Source organism: Alligator sinensis, unplaced genomic scaffold, assembly GCF_000455745.1.
Source record: "Alligator sinensis unplaced genomic scaffold, ASM45574v1 scaffold457_1, whole genome shotgun sequence".
Lineage (NCBI taxonomy): Eukaryota > Metazoa > Chordata > Crocodylia > Alligatoridae > Alligator > Alligator sinensis.
In genome coordinates this window covers 340714-364161 of record NW_005842840.1, presented here as the reverse complement: position 1 = coordinate 364161, position 23448 = coordinate 340714, and the positions used below count along the sequence as shown (strand labels likewise).

The 23448-nt window shown below is 46.3% G+C and overlaps 1 protein-coding gene across 2 annotated transcripts in view; it reads left to right on the top strand.

Moving 5' to 3' along the window:
• Positions 1 to 9230, top strand: part of ENO1 (enolase 1) — a 15325-nt gene extending 6095 nt beyond the window's left edge. The window contains exons 4-12 of one of the 2 annotated variants that reach the window (XM_025191605.1): positions 1477 to 1535; positions 2877 to 2946; positions 3626 to 3759; positions 4407 to 4629; positions 6286 to 6483; positions 6894 to 7095; positions 7679 to 7787; positions 8216 to 8274; positions 8733 to 9230. In XM_025191605.1, coding sequence (XP_025047390.1) covers positions 1477 to 1535; positions 2877 to 2946; positions 3626 to 3759; positions 4407 to 4629; positions 6286 to 6483; positions 6894 to 7095; positions 7679 to 7787; positions 8216 to 8274; positions 8733 to 8802 — 1124 coding nt within the window. In that variant the 3' untranslated portion in view covers positions 8803 to 9230. Of the gene's footprint in view, positions 1 to 1476; positions 1536 to 1832; positions 1892 to 2876; positions 2947 to 3625; positions 3760 to 4406; positions 4630 to 6285; positions 6484 to 6893; positions 7096 to 7678; positions 7788 to 8215; positions 8275 to 8732 lie in introns of both variants that reach the window. The other variant, XM_006035454.3, reaches the window with a different exon arrangement.
• Positions 9231 to 23448: the final 14218 nt, after the last annotated feature.

The following is a 23448-nucleotide window of genomic DNA, read 5'->3' as shown; positions in this document are numbered from 1 at the left end:
GCTGTATATCAGTCGGGAGTGATTAAACTGTTGTTGGTTTTCACTTGAGTGGTGGTTACTGTCCAGGGGGAACTAGATCCAATATAATGCAACATCCATTTTGGGAAAGAACAGGGATCTTCATTGGATTATGCCCTTCAATTAAAATAATAAAAGAGCTTAGCCCAAAAGCATAACAATAACCATGGGAATGCAAAAAATTCCCAGCTGGTCAAGACCTGGAGCCCCTCTGGTAGAACAGAAGGACTTGATGTCTCAAATTTAGCCACATCAAGTGCTTGAAAGCACTCCTAGATAAGGAGGGGAAGTCAGATATTTCTCTGTGCAACTAGGATTTTGAGGGCTTATCTGTTGCTGCTGGCGATTCTGTATATGGAGCCCCAGCCCTCTGCTTGAAATTACATCAATGTTTACCGCTAGCAATCCTGTCTGAAGGCTGTTTTGTGTCGGGCAAGGAATGAGATGCAGGAGCAACAGGCTCTCAGATCTCCAATAAAGAATGAAGGGAAATTAAATGAAGGCTGAAGCTTTCTGAGCAGATGGCAGGCAAGAGCCTCTGTTAAATAATGCAGGTTGAATCTGCCTTCACTATTCTTAGCCAGTTTTATTTAACCGACTTGCTCAGTGTCCTCTGAACAAAGGAGCCTTTTGTAACAGCTACTAGCTTGCATCTTGTTTGAGAGCCCTTATCACAGGAGAGGGGTGTGTGTGCACTGCTGAATTTTTCTATATCCTATGCTGATGGAGAAAAAGCAGTCTATCAGGGTTTTGGGGGACTGATCTCTTGTAATGGCAGGCTGTGTATTTTGCAGGCACAACTGACTTGCTGGATTGTTTTGATTCTGGGTTGAACAGCTGGGCTGATCCTAGCTGTGTACAGAAGTAGCATGGCTGTGTGCGCTGATCCTGCATCTGTCCTTCTCCTTTCATTCATTTGTTCATTAAAGGAAAATGTTGGCGCATGGGCAGCACCTTGTACTGGCGGGCAGCTGCTTCAGCCAAGGACAGAAGTCTGATACCTGCACCCATGTTCTGAGGACATGACCTGGCTGCAGACATTTAAACAAATGCAAATTGGCCCTTTTCTTAACTCCCCATTCCCTTGCCTCCTTTCGCACCCCTGCTACTTAAAGATCCTTGAAGGCCTTTCCTGAAAGTTGCCACATTCAGCCAATGAAGGCTTGAAGTGCTACAAATTTCCTAGTGGGTTCTGGAACTGGGCAAGATTCCTGGGGGGCATAATCAACCAGGATTGGCTGGAGAAGAATAACTTGCACTGTCTTGTGACCTCTTTGCTTCTATCTGCTGCTGAGGATAGGGCATTCTGCTAGCCTGAGATGGCCACAGTCCTTCCCAGGCTTGCCTCTGACCTTTTTTTTTTTTTTTTTTCTTCTTCTTCCTCCTTCTGCACGGTCTGCTTTGTTCTTCTATGGGCTTTCATCTCTTCCTTTACTCTTGTCCATTTCACTCTGTCAGGTGTATCCAGAGCTGTTAAGTATGTTAACGAGTTCCTGGCGCCAGCATTGTGTACTCAGGTAATGGATGCGTGTTTCATTGCAACCTGTCACATGGACAGATTTCTCCAGTGCATGGTCTTGCAAACTAACCTTTCAGCAGGCATTCTTAGATGATGGCTATTTTCCATGATATAACTTGCCACACACCTGAGCTCATGTCCTGAAAGCATTTAGACTTGGCATTGAAAACCAAGGTTTGATGGGTGGGAAAGAATGGCATAGGGTGGTTGGGGTGGGATTTCTCTCTAGTGATCATCTATTAATGCCTGCTTGGCCTGTGTTTGATCAGTGATTTGATGTGCTTGTTCCTTCCAGGTGTCTCAAAAGCTGTTGCGCACGTCAATAAAACAATTGCACCCGCACTGATTAGCAAGGTAGGAGCATTCATTATTTAACTAACACCAATTAATGCAAATGCAGCACTTCTCAGTAGTAACTGGTTTTGCCCCCCTAAATGGTCCTTTACTGATAAGTAGCTGGCCTTTGTGCGAGTGCATGAGAACAAGCTCCCTTCTAAGGACAATAACAGCATCCACTTGGAGCAGCTATAACCCGGAGTTACCCAAAATGTCCTCTGACTTAGTCTGTGGCAACATCTCTATGTTGCAGCACACAGATCCACCTTGTGAATGTTCAGTGCACACTCACTCCTAATGCCAAAAACTCAAAACCCATCTTGTGTAATACTTGGCTCTTAGAAGCTTAAAGACTGGGATTTCACTTTCAGTGTAGTTTATCAGCCTGGCCTGATTCAGAGTCAGTTATCCAAGCCGACTTATTTTTAGTGGCATCCACAATAAGTGGTATAGTTGCAGTGGTAACAACCTCTGGAGACAAGTCAAATAAGCTTTCCCCCTCCTAACTTTTGATGGGTGTGAAAATTTGAGTGAACTAGAGTCAATCACCCTTATTTACAGTCTAAATGAGGAATGTGCAGCTTTACTTGTCCCTCTCATGATTTGGGGTAGAGATGGAGGGGGGAGGCTTACTTGACTATAAAGTGAAGATTAAGAATTTCCTTCAGAGCTTGGAATTAATACACTTGGGGCTCAGCAGGGGTGGGGGGTTTTCATCACCTGCCTCTTTGAGCTTATCCAGGTCTACTTGATTACAGTTTATACCTAACTAGAAGCCAGTAGCCATTCGTATAGTAAAACTAGCTTCCCTGCCCTGCCGTTGCGTACAGTGTTGTTCTCCTGGGATTGTAAATGACTGGGAGTTGCAAACTTTGCACCTCTTTAGGCCTCCAGCTAATAGCAGCCCTTGAAGTTGAGGTGGTGAAGAAATCCACAGGCTGGCAGGGGACACAGTATGGTCTGATTTCTCAGTGGGGTTTCACCTTGTCCTTCCCTTCTGTAGAACATCAATGTTGTGGAGCAGGAGAAGATTGACCGACTGATGCTGGAAATGGATGGATCAGAGAATAAGTGTAAGTGGCTTGCTCTGCAGACTTGCTTGCTTGGCAGCAAGTGTGTCCTGGATTGTGATGTGAAGGCAATGAAGTTTCTGAGCAGTAGTCAGAACAGTGTTGTATACGTGCGTATCCCCTACCTGGGGAAACAAGCTTAGCTCCTTGCAGAGGGGCTGTGGGCAGTGGAGGCTCAAGCCTGAGTCTTCATTTATCTACTTGGCTCATCTGCTTATCTCTTCACACTGTGAGGCACCCTTTAATGGAACTTGTGGTACTTCAGGGTGCTCTGGCACACTGGTTGGGAATCACGCTCTGCACCATGGCCCTCACTACTTTTACCACGATCCCTGATGGCCCAGAAGAATAGTTATTGATAAAGGAGGTGCCTACTCCCTTTACTAGTCTACCGATAGGATTGTGGGCTCTATGTGCTGGTAGTTCGTTGGTCCATGGGACAGAATATGGCATGTTCAGAAATAATGAAAGCCCCTCAGTAAATAGAATTGAACCAAGTGAGAGCGAAGAAGGGAGCTTGGGTTTGAGACTACCTAGGTTGTGGTCAGTGGTTCAAACACTGGGTCATTTATAGATTATAAAATTAAAGCCATAATCCCATTAACATAGCTGACTTCCTCTGAGGTGAGGTGGTTTTGAGCTGTATAATACACCAGGTAACAGTTTCCCTGTTCTGTTCCAGCCAAATTTGGTGCTAACGCCATTCTGGGCGTGTCTTTGGCCGTGTGCAAAGCTGGTGCTGCTGAGAAGGGTGTGCCCCTCTACCGTCACATTGCTGATCTTGCTGGGAATCCTGAAGTCATCTTGCCAGTTCCTGTAAGTCTTTAGTTTTGCTGCTTTCCTGATGTTCCTTTCCTATTTTTTTGTGGGAAGGGATTTTCCAAAATGCCAGAAGGACCGAGAGTGTGGCGTTGCAAGATTATGGGACTTCTGCTTCTCATTGGCTGCTCATAATCTACTTCTCCCCCCCCCCCCAAATGACACCAAAGCTGCAGCAGGGTGCATATCAGCACAGTACTGTTGACTTTGGAGAAGAGTTCTACTAATAGCTTGGTCAAAAGGTCCCTTGCTAAATCTCTTTCAGAACCTAAGCTGTGGTTGAGGGTGCAGATAAAGCAGACAGTGTCGCAAGACTTGTGCTGCAATGTTCTTGGTACCCTATTTAGGAAAATGAGTAAGCCTTTAGTGCAGAGTGAGAAGTGTCCAGGGTGAGTGAACCAACAGCCTGGGGGCTTGAGGGCAGGAGTAAGGTCTGTGAGTCACTAACTGCGTTAGCGCTGACCTTGGTTAGCCAAGAATTGGACCCAAAAGAGCAGCTGGTTTGGACAGCAGACTATTCCCTGTGAAGGGAAAGGAGCATCATACAAAACCACTTAAAGTTTATATTGGTTGTGGCTAAAAATGGGAAGTGCAATGTTCCCAGTGGAGAGCTGACCCTGACCTCTATTCCTTTCCTTTCGAAGGCTTTCAATGTGATCAATGGTGGCTCCCATGCTGGCAACAAGCTGGCCATGCAGGAGTTCATGATCCTTCCTGTTGGTGCTGAGAGCTTCAAGGAAGCCATGCGCATTGGTGCTGAGGTCTACCACAACTTGAAGAATGTCATCAAGGAGAAATATGGAAAGGATGCGACCAACGTGGGTGATGAGGGTGGCTTTGCTCCCAACATCCTGGAGAACAAAGAAGGTAAAAAGCAGAGTTGAGCTTGGAGAGTCAAACTCTGGTATCACACATCAGTGGCAGCAGGGCTGGACTTGCTTTGGCAGAGCACAGGCTCTAAATCTCTTGGATTGTTGTCACAGTCTCTTTGACTATTGTCCTTGCTATTCCTTTTTAATGGACTTTGAATGACATGTCAGCTAGTCCAATCTCCTACAGCTTTCTTGGGACAAACTTGATGTACTGGGTACTATTTACTGCCACTTGCACAAGACCATGTTTCCCACTGTCAGAATCTCCCCAGGCTCTGCCTGGATTGTAACTAATAGAGCCATCCCACGAACTTGTGCAGCTGAACAAGGTAGCTTGGATTTTAGTGACTCGCTGCAACTTCATTCCTGTGTTGCCTTCATGGAGGACAGTCATGTCCTGCTCAGGAGCATTGGGGTGGGGGGGTGGTACTAGAAAGGGGTAAACATGGTAACATCCATCTTAGTTGGGTGTGAACACTTGAAGAGAATTTGCTGTCGCTGGTCTGCCTTCAACCCTGCCTCCCTTGTGGTGGAGGGGATGTCTTAAGTTACTTTTTGGCAGCATGCAACCTGACAAGCAGAGTGAAGGAGTGGAACAAACCAACCTCTGTTCCAGTGCCGCAGTTGCTGAGGCAGCACGAGCCTCTGGGAGCAAAGCTGCCTTTCCAGTTATGTGGAAAGTGCCTTCATCTGCGCCTAGCAGCATGCAGCAGCCATCTGCCAAGCAGAGAGGAGGGGAGCCACTTAGCATCCAGTAGGGTGCTAAAGATGCTTCTGTACTACCAGAAAGCTGTTTGCAGTAGAGTCCACAGTTGCCCTCTAAAATGGTGTTCTGCTGAGGTGCCTGAGCAAACATCCAGGGGTTCTCTGTATCCCAAAAGCTGCCATTTCTCCTTAACACTAACTGATAAGATCAGTCAATTTTAACTTTATTCTTCCCTATCCTCTCACCTTTTCTTCCCCTGCCCCCCTGTTAATTATTGGAGTCCTCTTGAATTGTTAAATTCCATCTGGAAATCAGTACTGCTTCTGGTTAATTCTCTTACAGCTCACTCTAGATTACCACCAACACTGCTTTACTCTTATCAAATACAGTGTGAAACTTGTTACTGTAAATAATCAGGTGCAGCTGCCACTTGGCTCAGTGTCTGGGAGGAGTGATGGGGGTCTTATTTCTGTCTCATGATGATCACCCAGCAGTCCCCTTTTCAGGCAGCCAAGTGGTGCTGTGTATCAAAGGGCTCTGCAGCCAGGCCTCCTGTCAGGAATAACTGCTTGTATTGCGGGGCTGGGAGGGTGGGGAAGAGCACAACTGCAGCCCTTGGGTTGCGAGAGGAAGGGGTGAAATAGAATCCTGTTTTGCCCCACCACAGAGCAGGCTAAATTTACCACTCCAAACTGCTGTAAGTGGCATACTTTGCAGGGTCTGGGTGCTTGCCGCCACCTACTGTAAACCACCTGGATCTGGAGGTGGATCTTTCAAGTGCAAGTGGGTTTTCACATTCATGTCCATGCTCAGTAGTGTTGATGGCCGCCAGGCAGTTTCCTGTAAGTGGAGCATGAGTCCTCTTAAGGTTTAGATGCATGCACAATACTGAAATGAGCATTAAAGTTTTGGAGGAACACACTAATCCAGGCTCAAACTTTTCAGCTCTGGAGCTACTTAAGAATGCCATCAACAAGGCTGGCTACAGTGACAAAATTGTCATTGGCATGGACGTGGCTGCCTCTGAGTTTTACCGTGATGGAAAGTATGACTTGGACTTCAAGTCTCCTGATGACCCCAGCAGATACATCACTCCTGACCAGCTGGCTGACCTATACAAGAGCTTTGTCAAGAACTACCCTGGTGAGTGGTACTTGGTTAGTGGATGGTGATCTGATAAAGGAGTTGCCAAGGGAAAACTATTAGGCCTATGTGCGCTATATAGTAAGACTGGCAAGGATAGAACTACACCAATATTGGAAGTGGAGTTTAAATAGCTCAAGGGAATTGCCTTTCCTCTTCTGCGTGGGATTGAGTATGAAGCCACTATTTGGGTCCCTTGTGGATCCTGTTAGATGGCTTGTAAGGCAGACTTGCGTTCAGAGAAGTAGGAGGGGTGGGGAAGAGGCGCATTAGCAGAACCATGAGGCATAACTCGGAGCTTTGCCTCTAAGCTACTCTGCTTTCGTAATCACCAGGCCTTGTTCAGTGGTATTCCAAGTGGCTGTGGATTCACTTACTCTAACTAAAAGGCATACTTTTTCTCCTCTCAGTGGTGTCCATTGAAGATCCCTTTGACCAGGATGACTGGGCAGCTTGGAAGAAGTTCACTGCCTCTGTGGGCATCCAGGTTGTTGGTGATGACCTGACTGTAACCAACCCTAAGCGCATTGCTAAGGCGGTGGACGACAAGGCCTGCAACTGCCTGTTGCTCAAAGTCAACCAGATTGGCAGTGTGACCGAGTCCCTGCAAGCGTAAGTCACCCTTGCATTTCTGCCCCTGTTCTTCACCCAGAGGAAACGGAGAGGAGGGTTATCCAGTAAGGCCTGCAGGGGTTCTTGGCTAATAAAAGCCCTGAAAAGGACAAACCTGCATAGATTTCCTCTCGTTGGCACACTGCAGCTGCTGCTTAATTGACTAGAATCTATCCAAGCAGTAGCTGAAGCTGTCTTGTTGATGAATGGAAATTTAAACCAACTTATCCTTTCTGGTGCTTACACTTTTTTGTTCTTTTTTCTTTTTAAATGCAACACAAGTTGCAGACTAACAAATGACTTCCCTGGGTCCTGATAAAAGCAGGACTGAAGTATATTGCATGAAATGCTTCTTACAGCCTGTTCCCATTCCACAAGTCATTAAGTGATAGTGGGCTAGACAGTCTCTTCTCAGAATAAGAATAACTATTGATAATTAGCAGTTCTTTGTAATGCTTGGGGCAAAATGCACCAACTGCATGGGAGAAACTATTTGTTTGGCACTCGTAGCCTCTGGACAAACGTAGACTGTCCAGCAATGGCTTTGTAGCACAGGCTCTTATTCTTACCTTACTCTCTTTAGCTGCAAGCTTGCCCAGTCCAATGGCTGGGGTGTGATGGTGAGTCACCGTTCTGGAGAGACTGAAGATACCTTCATTGCTGACCTGGTGGTTGGTCTCTGCACTGGACAGGTCAGTACCTAGACCTGAAATGACTTTCCCTGTGATTAGTAAGTAAATGGGCTATGTTAGTAGCATCTGATGCACAGACTCTTCCACTCCCACCTCCCCCACATTAATCTTGTGTATGGAGGCCTAACTAGAAGCTCTAAAGAAAAATACCAGAATTCTTCTTTCCTCATAAACCAAGAGATTTCCTTGTGGCATCACTAATACATCTGTGACTACTTCATATCAGCTGCTGATTCACTAATTCTTTAAGGCTTGTCATTAGTCTTACTACTAGTTTACATGACAAAAAGCAGGAGCAGCTTAGCATGGTGTCTACAGGAATAAGATTCCCCACGTTTCTAGCATAAGACAGGAATTCAGTCCTGACTTTTCCTGGCAGGCTCTTATTTAGCCCAGTAGGAACTAACTTCCCAATGCTTGTCTTTCAGATCAAGACTGGTGCCCCTTGTAGATCTGAGCGTCTGGCTAAGTACAACCAGATCCTGAGGTGAGGATGGGAAGGGGCATACTGGACCGGGGCTGGCTGGGGGCAAATAAAAATCTAGGTAGTGGCCTTGTTTTAGGAACCAGACGTATTGTTCATGTGACAGCTGGGCCTCTGGCTGTTCTATGCTACATCTCTGCTGCATCTCTCATAGTTCAGGGAAGCAAGCCATTACAATGGCAGAATAAGGGATGTGCTGACACAGGCCGAGAACTCCTTACTTAAACTTTAGGGGCATTTAAGAGGATGCTACCATTGATGCAGATCTCTACAAGTAAGCAGTTAAGCACTGGGATGTGGGCTTGTTCTGAAACCACCTAGTAGTGGTAGCACATGCTAGGTTGAATGTGAGGTTTGCAGCAGTAATGTCACAGGACGAATTTGGACACCACCTGCACAGCTGTACAGGTAGGCGTGCCATGTTCTCTGCTTGCACTCAAACCTGTTTCTATCCCAAACAGAATTGAAGAGGAGCTTGGCAGCAAGGCGCGTTTTGCTGGCAGGAACTTCAGGAACCCCCGCATCAACTAAGCTGAGCTTGTCAGGCAGCCGCTGTTCCGGATAAAAGCACTAGCCACCTAATTAGCTCACAATTCCCTGTACTAGAAGGAAGGGCAGCTGAAGGAACAAGACCTGTTTGCAGGTCCTCTCACCCAAGACACCCTAGATGACTTCACCTAGTATGTTTTGTTTTTTGTTTTTTTCCCCAGCTCTGACCTGTTGTTCTTAAGCACTTCTGCTTTTGTAGAACAGTCCTTGTGGGGGAGTTTCTGTATTAAAAACCCTCTTGGAACAATGTATAAAGGCTCTGCTCTGACCTCGCGACTGTGGGCTTAAAACACTTTCACCCCCATCTCAATGTGTGGAGCCTTGTAACTTGGCAGTGCAGCCCCAGGTACCTGCAAACAAACTGTAGTGTTCTTGTGAGGTAAAATAAAAGCATACAACAGTCCCAGCAAGGTGTGGCTTCATGTTCCGTTTCATAGAAAGTCTTTCTAGGGGTAGGGGAAGAGATGCATTATAATTTGTGCATGCACACGCTCTGCTGAAGGCGCTTTCCTTGGGTATCGGCTGAAGTGGGGCTCCTGGCACTTCTTGATTCTAGGTAAAAGACTGCTTTTACCCGCCATATTCATGGTTGTGCGGTGAGTTCTCTGCCTTCCTGTTCAGAGTTCACTTTGACTCAGTCACTCCTTGTTCCTGTTGTGGTGAAAGGCTTGAGACCTCTCTTCTAATATCTTGTATGCCATCTTCTCCTCTTGTCTCTCAATCTGGCTAGTGGCAGTGAGCTGGCATTTCTCTCAAGCACTTGATCCAAGTGGACAGCATGCTCCAAGGTCATTGGCTATTGTATGCCTTGGCTTCTGGGTTTTGTTTCAGTGGGGTCCCTAGGTGGGAGGGGAGGGGGGAAATCTCGCTGGATGGAAGCTGCTGTGATTAGTGGAAACCTCTCCTCTCAAACATGCTGCAGTTGCTTGTATGGAGTTAAGCACTGTTTTAACACCAGAAGGTAACCGCATCCACTACACCTGCCAGCATGGACTGGTGTTCTGCATAACTGAGGTTATTTTAATGCTGCACATACTGCATGACTTAAGGTGGTGTAGTAGTGTTTTCTTTTTTCTATCCACTGCATCTTGGGATGGGACTCAAATACCTGCAGAGGGGAATTGTAGCAACAAACACCCATTCGTACTCCAACCAGAATGGGTGCCTGGTCCTAATAGACAAGGTTGTGAGCCTTTTACTGTAAAGGGTTGTTGGCTGTAGCTGTGTTGGTCTAAGGACACAAGCAGATGTAAAGAACCTTGTTCAACTGTAAAAGATGTCTGCAGCTTTCATCCACAGTAACAGACTTAAGCCAAGGTCTGCCTTCACTGAACTCTGGGATGGGATCCCTTCTTAACCATTATGCTGACGTGTTTTGTATCCTGAAGCCTGACACCTGATTAACCTTTAACTTTTAGTTGGCATTTCACGCATATGAATGTTCACAGGGGAGGACTTCTTAGGGTAGTATCTTTTTTTTATTAGACCAATTGTCTAATTGGGATAAAGTTAGACAAGCTTTCAAATGCAAGACATTCTTCACAGATAGACTTGGCCTCCTTTTGTCAAGCCGGTTTCCTGCCTGGGAACATTGAAAGCTTCCACACAACAAAAAAGAAACAGCTACTCAATGACTCCCCCTCTATCTTAAGCCAGGATCAATAAGAAAAAAGCACTTCCACAAGATGCTCTTATTTCCCTTCCTTAGGTGCAGGTTGCTGGCCAGGACAAGACTTCTGAGGGTCTGATCTGTGGGTTGTGGGGGACACTATGGGCAAATAAAACTTCTTTAAGCCTGTTTTAGTATCCTGTAATGTGTACTGAAGGTGTTTGCTGTATAAAACGTTTACCAGTAAACTTTGAAGCAAAGTGCCATGCTGATATCGGATCAGCCACCAGCACATGCAAGCCTTTTGTTTCACCCTCAGTAAGAGCTGCCATCTTACCCAATACCAAAAGTCCAGAGAGAGACTTGCTGGCACCTTTTTTGGGGGTGGGGGAGGAGAACAATTTGGCTATTAGAACTGGGAAATACTGGTATTAAGTATCTTAAGTATTAAAGGGACAGGATGATAACTGGATGGGCATGTGGAGCTAGCTCAGCACTAACATGTGCTGATCTGATTGGCAGGAGCTGTAAGAAATATTAGCAAATTTGCCTCTGAATTGATCTTCCTGGCAGGCTGCTTACTTTCTGGGGGAGACTGGGAGGAAGGGAAATAAACCCTTCTCCCACATTTGGCAACTAACAGTTTAATGTTTTAATTGCTGCTGATTTTCATTTGCCCCATGTGCCTGGAATCTGCAATGCCCTTAAAAAGGGGTTTTATAGTATTACTCCACAGACCAGCAAACTGAAGCCAGTGCACAAAAGCTGAGCAATCCTTGCTACTAGCAGTTTTTATTTTCTGAACTGACTGGGATTGCAAGGGGAAGATTAATCTCCTTCGGATTCACTTTTAATGACTGTTTCACTACTCTTAATGTCAGCAATTTAAAAAACAAAAACCCCCAAACTCATCACCTATGTGGAGGGCAACAGTGCCCCCCTGTGGGTAGTTCCATTGATTATTGCTAGAAGTCAGTTTTGAAGTAGAAAATTACCTGTTTTTCATATTTAAAAGACAATTGTGTGCATCTATGGCCTTCCAATTAACAATGTGTGTTGGAAAAGCTGAAAGCACCTAGTGGCTTATGATAAATGTTTTTACCTAAAAAGCTAGATTTGTATGCGTCTCTTCAATGTTGGGTAGAGAAAGCAGCCTTTTAGTAATTGCCGTATAAACCAGGGCAGTATAAAGACCTACAGAATGAGGATTAGAAACATCCTCATATGGGGGGGAAAATGCATGGATTGTAGCGGCCACCTACCAGCACCATCTAGGTGTCATCCAGGTACCTCTGCAGTATTGAATCTGTTTCTTGGTGGTGTTCTCTCTGGGGAGGGAGGTTAGCATAGTCCTGGCTTCCAACTCTGGCTCTGCCGCTGACTTCCTGAGTGACCACAGGCAAGACATTTAACCTCTCTCAGCTCCAGTTTCTGTGAAATGTAGATTATAATCTCTCAAGTTACAGAAGCATTGTGAGGAATGAGTAGTGATAAAAATTCACCATTCCTCTGTTTTGCATGCTAATGCTTTTTTGGCTGGAATGTATGTCTCCATTCCACTGTTGCTGCATGCTTGTACCATGATAGATTTCATAGACATTAGGGCTGGAAGGGACCTCGCAAGATCATTGGGTCTAGCCCCCCGCCCAAAGGGCAGGAAGTCGGCTGGGGTCAGATGATCCTAGCAAGATAGGCATCTGAGTGGGGTTTGTTTTTTGGGGGGGGGTTTGTGTGTGTGTTTTTTAAAGTAGCCAGAGTAGGTGCTTGCACAACCTCTGGGGGGAGTCTATTGCAGGCCCTGGGGTCTTGGACAGTAAAGAAGTTTTTCCTCGTGTCCAGCCTAGAATGGTCTTTCAGCATTTTGTGACCGTTGGACCTTGTCTTGCCCTGGTGAGCAGATTCTCCCAGTTCCCTGTACACCCCGCTGTGCCTCCGCTTCTCCAGGCTGAAGAGTCCCATGTCTCTCAGCCTGTCCTCATAAGGCCTGCTTTCTTGTCCTCTAATCATGCACGTAGCTCTCCTCCGGACTCTCAAGCTTCTCCACATCCATTTTGAATTGTGGAGCATAGGAGTGGACAGTATTCCAGCTGTGGTCTCACCAAGGCCGAGTAAAGCAGGAGGATAACTTCCCGGGTCTTGCTTGAGATGCATCGGTAGATGCAAGCCAAGTTTTGTTCGCTTTGCTGGCTGCGGCATTGCATTGCTGGTTCACGTTCATCTTGCGGTCTATCATGACCCCCCCCAAGTCTCTTTCGGTTGTGGTGCTAGTGAGTGTTGCACTGTCAAGCCTATAAGTGATGTGAGTTTTTCCTCCCGAGATGGAGCACCTTGCATTCTCAGTGTTGAATGCCATCAGGTTTTGATCCTCCTACTTCGTAAGCCTGTTGAGGTTGACCTGGATTGCCAGCCTATCCTCTAGGGGAGGGGTAGGCAGCATTTTTTGGCCGGAGTGCCAAAGAAACCACAATATCTACCTTGGACAGTACTGGAGTACCAATGTGCCGGAGCAGCTGTTTGCAGCCTCCCCGCTACAGCTGGCCCAAGGAGCCCAGTTGGCTTGCAGCCTCCTAGCCACCTGCTGGGAGCAGCCTGGGCTCCATGGCTGGCACCAGCTGCTTAGAGCCTGGGCTGGCAGTGGTGTGCCAAGCAAAATGGCCTTATGTGTCATGCTCAGGACGTGTGCCGGGGGTTGCTGACCCCTGCTCTAGGGTGACCGCACTTCCCCATAGCTTGGTGTCATCAGTGAACTTAGCCAGCTGCTTTCGACACCAGAGTCCAGATTATTTATAAACGGATTGAAGAGTACAGATTTGAGCCCGAGGGATGCCACTAGTCCCCATGTGCCATGTTGATTTGGTTCCATCAACTATCACACTCTGGGTCTGCTCCCCAGCCACGGGACCATGAAATTGTCACGGCTGCAATTCCCCAATTTTTCCATCACCGTATGATGCCCATACCTGGGATACTACAAAGGAGGGGTGAAGGCTGATATGACTGAATGGCTTTGGGGATAGTTTCCCCTGCCGCAAATATAAAATGCATCCTGGAACCTTTTAAAATGAAAACTGAGAGAATGTAAGAGTTGCAGGGTTTCCACACACAAAACTGAGACTGCTACTGTCACCTACAATGAAGAGGAGGAACTGATTGAAGAGGAAACAGGCCAGACAGGTGTGGGAGGTCCCATGGGAGGGTAGAGCTTGCTTGGGAGAAGCAATATTTCTACTGGGATATCTCCAAACTGGAACATGGATCTTCAGCTGGGGTAAATTCAGATGCTCACTTCAGTCTGCTTCTTGCAAGCCCTGCTGATTGGTGCTGTGTTAGATGCATCATGGCAGTAAATGCATGTGCACCTGACTCGGACCACCTCTTCCCTGCAAAAGCACAATAGCTGAGGCAGGAAATAGCTGGCAACTTTGCAGGACACTCCTCAGCAGCCATTTCTCCTGAATGGGTTTATTTCCTCAGACCTATTAAGTACTGCATGGCCTAGCCTAAGGCCAGTGCCTCTCTCTTGCAGCCTTGTTCTGTCAGGTATTGGTTGAGGCTGGTTGCTCGCTGAGTAAATTTGAAACCCTGCATGCTTTTTACAGGTGGCTGATCTCTGAATGAGTCCTGGTAAATGAACAAACCAGCTAATTACACACCAATTTTAGCAAGGGATTTTTCTTCCTGTCAGAGGCAGGCTCAAGATGCAATGAGCAAACTGGGTGAGCAAAACTTAAATGTTAAAAGACTCAGGAGTATGCCCAGCTGGGGGTGAGGGCTGCTCATCACTGGCTACCGAGGGACACTTGCAGGCTTCCTTTGTGATGCGCTGTGCCTATGCACTAGGGCTGTGTGAAGCTTTGGGTGCTGATTTTATTTGGAGGAGATTCAATGCAATTCGATGGCCAAATCTCTGAATCCAAATTGAATCGGGACCAATTCAAAGGTCTGAATTGATTTGGAAAAGATTTGAAGAGCTTTGATGATTCGGGCAGTCCCTGCCCACTGCGGCAGGGAGCTGGACCCAGACTCCGAGCTAGTGAGTGGGGGGAGAGGACCATGGGGGGCTCCTGCCAGCCCCTGTCTGCTCCCCCAGACCCCTTGACCCCACCCCCATCCACCCCAGGTTCTGCCCAGCGGGGGGGGGATCCCCACATCCCCCACCATGAGGGGCTCTTCCACAAGCCCCCTTACCCCACGCCAGTTACCCTACTCATGGCTGCCCTGCCTGCCCTGGCTCTGGCCCTTTAAAAGAAAAAAACCCTCTAACTCGACAACCTCCAGGCATCCAAGCCTGCCAAAGGATTGGGAAGTATCTGAAGCCCCAGGCTGGGGTGGAGGATACTTGCTAGTAGCAGGGCCACATATGATTCCTGCATGATTCAAATGGATTTGGACTTGATCTGGCTAATTTGACTTGGGGCACAACAATTTTTTATTATTTTTTTTTTAAGTATGCCACTAATAGGGTTTTTGGTATCGGGATAATTGCACTCCCTCTCTGAAAGCAACAATTGTCTTCCATCACCACAGCTGTGCCCAAGCCAAGGGTTTTGCTGGCAGAGATATACTCCACACTTCCCTCCCTTCCTTCCTTCTCTGCCACCCAGCCCCAACAACAGCTGCCACCATGACCTCTCCCTTTGCCTCCCCCTGCCCTGCACCTGCCCGGGCCTGTGCAGGTTCCCTCCCTCCCAGTGGGGAGGGAAAGTTTAATTTCTTCATGCTTCTTGCCTACATAGCTATTGCCAGTGAAAACTTACAGTTACACCTGCTCTGAGAACAGCAGGTGGCCTTAAAAGAAGTCCTGAAATGGGAAAATGGGTGAAAAAGGCAAAAGATATATGGAGTGACGTACGTGGGGAAGCTATGCAACAAAGGGATCCTAGTAGGATAGTCCAAGGTTTGGTGTGGACAATGTCACCTTGGGTGTTTCTGTTGCTCTTTGCAGTGGGAAAGGATGGGTCTTGCTCCAGTAGTATTAATACAGAGTGTGTCTGGCTACTAGCTTGCCTTGACCTGCTCACAACCTACACAGGCAAAAGGAAGGCTCTTATCTCTATCGTGTAGATGATTTCATAGACATTAGGGCTGGAAGGGACCGCTGAAGATCATCAAGTCCAGCCCCCTGCCCAAAGGGCAGGAAGTCAGCTGGGGTCATAGGATCCCAGCAAGATAAGGAACTGGATAAGCTAAGTGATGGCTAAAGTGAGGCCAGATGTCCATTATAGAGGCACAGTTTGAATCCAGGTGCCCCAGTCACAGCCCGTGGCTCTAACACCAAACCATCCTCTCTCTCAGTAAACAACAGTTAGTTTTATAAGGCCGGAAGGGACCATTATGATCATCTGTTCAGACCTCCTACACAGCCTGAGCTAGAGGACTTCTCTGAATTTTGTTCCTGTTTGGATCAGAACATCTGAGTCTCGCATGGGGGTCAAGAGCCCACCACAGTACCAGGTGAGCTCCAGGGGTCATTCCTCTCACTGCCAAATATGCGTTCCTCTTATTTCTAGCCTGACTTTGGCCACTGGACCATAGTAGACCTCTGTCTCCTAGAATGAGGGGCCCATTATTGAAGTTCTACATCCCAATTGCTTGGAGACTGTGACTGATTTACTTTTTAATTTTACCCTTTTCTCTCCAGATTAAGTTTCTGGAGTCTTTTCCTATAAGGCAAGTTTTAAAATTACTAGTATGGCTGTCCATTAATTTGTCAGCCTCCTTGAACTGAGGCTGAGACACATGGCACTCTTCAGCCTGGAGAAGCGTAGGCTCAGGGGTGACTTAGTGGCAGCCTATAAGTACATAGGGGGTGTGCACTGGGACTGGGAGAGCGACTGTTCACCAGAGCATCCCATGGGAAGACTAGGTCCAATGTTCATAAACTCTTAGAAGACCGCTTTAGGCTGGACATAAGAAAAAACTTCTTTACTGTCCAAGTCCCCAGGGCCTGGAATAGACTCCCCCCAGAGGCGGTGCAGGCACCTACTTTGCCTTCCTTTAACAAACCCTTGGATGGATGCCTATCTTGCTGGGATCGTTTGACCCCTGCTGACTGCCTGCCCTTTCAGCAGGGGGCTGGACCCTATGATCTTGCAAGGTCCCTTCCAGCCCTAAAGTCTATAAAATCTATGAAACTGTGGATATCTGAACAGGGCACAATATGCCAATAGCAGTGACAGCGATACCACATACCAAGGTATAATACCCCCTCCCAGTCCTACTCAATGTGGTGGGATGTCTGACCTTTATCCACCGGGTTGCCTTGAGAGGTCCTGTTCAGCTGGTTTTCCGCAGCCACCCCCAAGTCCTAGGCAGTCCCTGCTTTCCAGGACAGAGTTGCCCATCTGTGAGCATGGCCTGCATCCTTAGTTCCACTTTACCTGGACCATGCAATTGGTTTGCTGGAGCACAGTTCCCTGAGCCTTTCGGGCCTGACTTCTTATTTAACTGGCCTCTTTCCCCAAGCTCTGTCATTCACAGACTTCATCAGTGCTGATGTTTCTCTCAGTGACTAATTAGAAAATATTCAATAACATGAGGCTGAGGGCTGATTACTGCTGGACCTCCTTGGATCCACACCTGCTAGGCAATGATTTCACTTTCTGAGACCTGCCAGTGAGCCGGGTTTGATCCCTTTAATGTGTGCCCTATCCATTTCATTGCTTTTCCTTGCCCTTGCTCTCAGTGATGAGGCCAAACCATCGAGGTGCACCAGGCAACCCCTAGTATTGGACTGAAACTACAGAATGAATTTGCTTGTGGTCCCACTTCAGGCATCCAGCAGAAACCTGAGCTGTTGCACTCTTTGCACTGACTGCTTATGCCCTCTAGCGGGCACGGAAAGGGATCTCCAGTAGGTCTAACTCGGCAGGGGTGAAACCATGTCTTTGAAGAAAATTCATTGACTGCAGTTTCTTGTCAACACCCTCTCACTCATTCTCATTGCATCGATATACACCCCTGCCCCACTCCAGCCAAAACAGGGGGTTTCCCTTAATCTCTTTGAAGACAAAATTCCTGCTTTGGAGAACAAGAGGAGTAGGGTTATGGGGCTGGCTCTTTCTTTTTTTCTCCTAGGAATGATATTTTTTCCTTCCCCCCCCTCCTATTGCTATTGGTGTACAGTGAGGACAGGTGAGATTTGGGAAGGAGACACATCTCTTATTCAAAGAGATCCCTGGAAGAGGGAGAAGTGCTCTCTGCATCCAGGTATCCAGGTTGTAGCCACATTGGTCTAGGCTGAGGCAAAAGCAATCAGGACTCGTTGTAGAGGTGATATGGTAGGATGCAGAGTTGCCCCTACATCCAGAGCACTTGGTTATGCAACTCTGGAGCCCAGGGATTCTCAGCCAGAGTGGTGCAGCATCCCAGGGTGCCAGGAAATCCTTTTAAGGGTGTCACACCACGTTAGCACTATTGTGTGCGCGAACACCTACACATGATTTACAAGATAAACCCAGAAATTTCAAATAGGAATGCCTAGTGGCAAACACATTCTGTCCTGCTGTGGTCTTTCTGAGTTCTTTGCAACAGAAATTATTATTATTATTAATGTTTTTTATAGTAAAAAAGCTAGTGCAAGCCAAGAGTTGGGATTTTCCAAGTGGGACCCTTCAGTCAAATGAGGCTAAGAACATAGTGCTGTAACCAATCTCTCCAACTGGGCTGTGGCTGTAGCCATTTCTTGTGCCAGGATTTCTAAGGGCTTTGCTAGCTATTTAAAGTTTCACAGCCCATCTTGGAAGAAAGCAGTATTATCACCATTTTACCCATGGAGAAATTGAGGCACACAAAGCTTAAATCACTTGTTTGCTCACATGGGGATGTGCTTTCCTTCATTGGCATCCTCAGAGTTACCGTGACAGGGGTGTGGACAGTTCTGGATAGCTAAAGGAGGTCAATGCCTGATCACCTGATGATCTGAAAGTAAAATCAACCTGTACCTTGAATTCCCTAGGGTTTTGCAGAAAGAAGGTAACTCATGTCCTTGGAATAAAAAACATACCTCTTAATTGTGAAGATACAGCTACTGACTGTAGATGGAGTGCTGAAGGAAAAGAGAAGATAGCAAGCCAGATATAGCTCCTGCCTGCCCCCTTCCTTCCAAACAAAGATTTGATGCATGGAAAGGATGCAGTGACCAGTTAGCAGGGATCCTGGACTTTCTCTGATTAAAAAAATTCTCAATTCTTGCATTTAAAGAATGACCCAAAATTCACATTTTTCTGTGATTAAAATTAAACCACATATATATATATATATATATATATATATAGTGATGTTTCATTTTAATCATGGAAAAATGTGGACCTTGGGGGGGGTTTATATCCGAAAATTGGGGATTTTTTTTAAATCGGAGAAAACCGGGATCCCAGTCACTAACAGCATGGTTGGTGCATCTGTCCCGAACACAAGGGACACAAGTGATTGTTCCAGGAAGCATCTGGCTTGTCTCCTGTATCCCAAAGAAATGGGTGTGGGGATTGACAGGGAATGGCTCTACTTGGCTGAGATCCATAAAGCCTGAAGCCAAAAGCAGAGCTCAACATTTCTCCCTTTGCCTGTTCTTATGCTCCTTGGAGTGGCTGTGCTCTTTGCCCGTCACCCACACCTGCTTGGCCTTTGCTGGCCCCTTCAAGAGTTCAAATAGCAGGTTGTGTTCTGCCTCCTTGTTAGCACAGAGATAAGCTTTTTGGGCATTTTGTCTGGCTCTCTGCATTATCACTGCTCAGGGTTTCCCCCGTAAAGTCTCATGCTGCTAGCAGGGGTGGCGAAACAAAGAAGCATTGTCGCTTTGTGCTTTGGCAGAAGGGAGGGGAGAGGGAGCTTGGGGAATTTCCTCCACCAGCCAAATTGTTTTTGTTTGTTTCTTTTCCCCTCAATTTGCAGAACAGGCAGCATCCTTTCAGCCACAGACACTAAATCAATTAGGTTTTTCTCAGGAGTGAAAAGAAACTTGTAGGGCAAATTTCCATGTTATGCGGCTAGGAGCTCCAGAGGTCAATCAAAATAGGAAACACTGCGGTCCTGCATTTATGCACTCACACACGTGTGTGCAGAAGGTGTCAAATGCTCCCCTATCACAACACCAGCTCTTTACATACACCTTTGCAGGATGTAATATGCAGACAACCAGATGACCTTGTGAGGTCCCTTCTAGCCTACTTTTCCCTGATCCTATGACCTCAAGGTGGAGGACAATGGAAACTTGGGTTTTGTAGAAGGGGGCTGAAATTTTAATTCTAGCTTTTTGTGGGTCCCAATTCTGATGAGATAAAGAAAGTTGGAACAGGGAGGAGGCTGAGACACTGGGAACAGGAGAGGTGATAGGAAAGAAAAATTATAAGGAAGATGATAATTGCCAAGTAGAAGCCACCTGTTTGTGCCAACCTACTTTTGGGGAAAGCAGTGATCTTCGGTTGATTATACATTGCACAGGCTTCTCTCTGTCTAGAAATATACATTAAATTGAACAATGAAGGGAGGGGGATTATGGGTTTAAGTTACAAGGGGCAATCAAGGTTCATCAACACATGCTCTTTGCAAACCAACAAAATGGACAAGGCCCAGGAGTTCTCCACCAGCAAAATTACATCCTGCTGACAACGGGTGTCAGCAGCCTGTGCAGCTGAGCTGTGCTGACTGCCACAAAGCCTTAACCACAGTGTCTATAACCATGCTGAACATGACGGGGCTGTGCCCAGCAGCTTCCCTTGCTAACACTTCTTGTCAGCAACAGGCAATTTTATCAGTGTAACAAACTGTACCAGGTTAACCAGGGAGTTCAAAGAGTGATTTGCTGGGAGAGAGCAAAGGCCTTATGCAGAGCTGTGAGGGTGCATCTTTCCCTCTGAAAAATGATTTTTGGAAATGCACGTTGGTTGGTGCATTTCAAAGGCAGTTTGCTCTTCTTGTGGACTACTTTGTGAGTCAGGAATCACAATTACAAGACGAGGCTGACTTAGCTCCATCCAGACAGTGTTCAAACTCCATTAGAGAGCAGCAATTCTCCTCCCCACAATTTCAGTTCAAATAGGTCAGATAGAAGCACCTCCTAATTGGCAGCAACACTTAGTTAAAGGCCACAAACTGAAACATTTTGCAAATTCATCAAGTAATTTCAATAGAGAATGCCTGAATTCTGAAAATATCAAATCTAGTTTTTTTATTTCTTATTTAAATCTAAGCATTTTGTCTTGGTTCCAGAACAGTGTTGCATTTCGAAATGTTCCTACATTTAAGTGTTAAATAAATATTTTAAAATAAACACATTTATTTTTATATTCACACAAACCTCTTCCCTGAAACAAAATGTTCCAAGTCAAATGAAACATTACCCTCGCAGGTTTTAATTTTTGGTGATGCAAAACATGTTTTAAATTATGTACTACAGAAATGTATATTAAAATGCATCAATTATTTGCACAGCTCTTAACTAGCAGCACTGAGCAATTCTGAGCCTTCAGTGAAGTCATTGGCCCTATTTAATATTTAGTCCCTGTTTCTTAGCGAGCGTTTTACAATTATGCTCTTTAAACTGAAATGTCATCCAAAAGCACAGGTGACTTCTATAGCCAGGCTTGCTTGAAAACAGTGTCACTCATTAGGCCATCAATGTATGAAAGCAGCCACATTTATCAAACTAAAGGGCACAGCAAAAACTTCATGCATCACCATGCCAATACAGCTGCGAATGGTCTCTGTGGACGTTTTCTGTGTCTCATTTTAAATACCCGTTCCTCCTTTTCGAAACTCTCCTGCTTTGCAGGATGTTTCAGACTGAGATATATGGGGTTAAGGTCAACAAGAGCAGGAGGTGAATTGAGTGTCAATTCTACAAATCTGACTGTGTGAAAAGATGCCCTTTTAAAGGGCACCGAACGAGTTATGATGCATCACCTGAAGTTTCAGCCACTAAAAGCCTGAGTATGGAATGGGCAACCAGTGAAACATGGGCAGGATTGTGCCAGTGGGACACTTCTTGACTGAGCAGTGGTTCTGATGGCTGGACCTGGTGTCAGCGTTTGGTGGGGGTGCAGAGAATGCTACTTGTGTGGCATCATAGATGGGGATTTGTTTGTAAAGTCTATTTAGAAAAGACTATTTTACAGCCCTTTGCGGAGAGCTGGTTTTAAATGACTGCAAGTGGCCTGACACCTTCCTGCTTTACCAGTTTAGATTATTCATGGAGATCTAATGCATTTTGATTGAACTGGCCGGGTTAACATCCATCTGCCTCAAATGCACCTAAACCAATTTTGTGCTAAAGCTCTGATCAAGATCAATAAGGCCCTAAGGGAACACTGTGATCTTCCAGGATGGCTTCCTGCACTGAAATCATGTTAGATCAACCTGGTTAGACAATATGCTTAGTCTAGACGGATCCTAAAAACTGCCTGAACTTACTTAACTGGAAGCTATTGTACCATTTTCTCTTTAGTAGTGAGAAGAGGAGTGCAATGCAGATGAAAGGAGAGCTTTCTCAGAGAAGGAACCCTCCTATTCCTTCCTTCACTGCATTGTGATGGGAGCCAGAGACTCTACTAGCCCCTGTATTCATGTACAAGGGAGTGTCTTGAGGTGGGGACTCACAGGCTGAATTTGATAAACTCCATGCCAGTTCTTCCTCAGTGTCAAGGATGCCCTGATGCCAACCTCTGGGTTAGCACTGAGTAAGTGCAGGCTGGGCTCTGGGGTTTTATCACTATATCATAAAAGTATACACCAAGCAGGACTTGGGTGTCTTTAGAGGTGGGTATATGGGGGCAAAGAACCATGCCTTCAATTTACTAGCCATTATACATGGGGCCTTAAAAGGTCAAGGGAATCCCATTAAAATTAACTGATGATCAGAATGGAGCTGTGGGTTGGTGGGTATTTAGGGGGTCATGAAGCTGGTGATTTTTCCATTTGTTTTCTTACTCAGTAATGGCTCACTGAGTTAAGTTCTTTTTTGTTTTTCTTCTGTTCGCCTTGCTGTTTTCAATGACCTCAGAAGAACAAACACTGGTTGACTGCAGCACTGCTCTTTCCTGACTGAAACTGTTGATCCATCCCATCAGATCACACTCACCTGCTTTAAATTAATCCTGGCAAGTGGGATTCACAGCTCAATAGTATTTGGCTTTGCATCCTATCAATAAACAAGGATTGGAATATGGCAAGTCTCAGCTTCTATATAATATTTAATTTGGGTGCTAGAACACTGGTGGCAAGAATGGCTGAACCCATAGTCAAAAGGTCTACTGCACATCATGGCTAGGGACAGATATTCAAAAAGCCTGAGCCTGAATTGCTTCAATCTTTGCAGGTTAGTCTAACTTGGCTAGGCTAAAGCAGTTTTGCAACCAGACAGGAATCCCAGAAATGCAAGCACATGACTGCCGTGGCTCAGGCTAGAGCAGCCCTCCCTTCCCTTCTACAGGGCTGAGCTGAAGTGGGGGAGTGGGGGAGGAGGTGTGGCCAGGCCCCGGCAGGACGCTGTGATTAGGAAGGGGTCCCCTCCTCCTGACCAGCCCAGCAAGGAATGTTTATCACCCCTAACTCAGTGTTTATCAGCCCATTAAGAAAACAACAGAGGGACATTACCAGCTACCTGTTGATTCTGCCTTTGTCCTGTCTGCCACAGCTTGGAGGTAGCCAGCACATGGTCTGCCAGCTAATGCTGAGAGGTGTCTGTGTCTGCTTAGCAGAGGGGGGGAGTGGAGGGGAGCAGAAGCCAAGCAGATCTCTGCAGAGACTGCTGAAATTGCAAGCAGGGAGTAGAGGGGAGAGGCCAGCTCTGCTGTGGAGCAGAGACCCCCCCAGCCCAGAGAGCATGCTCAGATACTGGGGGAGTCTGATTTAATTTAAACCAGCAAGGGCTCTGGGACAGACATTACATAAATCAGTTTGAGCTAAATCAGTTAAGTCTGATGCTATATTCAACCAGGTTTATCTCAAACTGGTTTTAGGCATTTTGAAACTGGCTTATGTGTGCTGAATGTCTGCTCTGTTTTAGATTTAAATCAGTTTCTGAT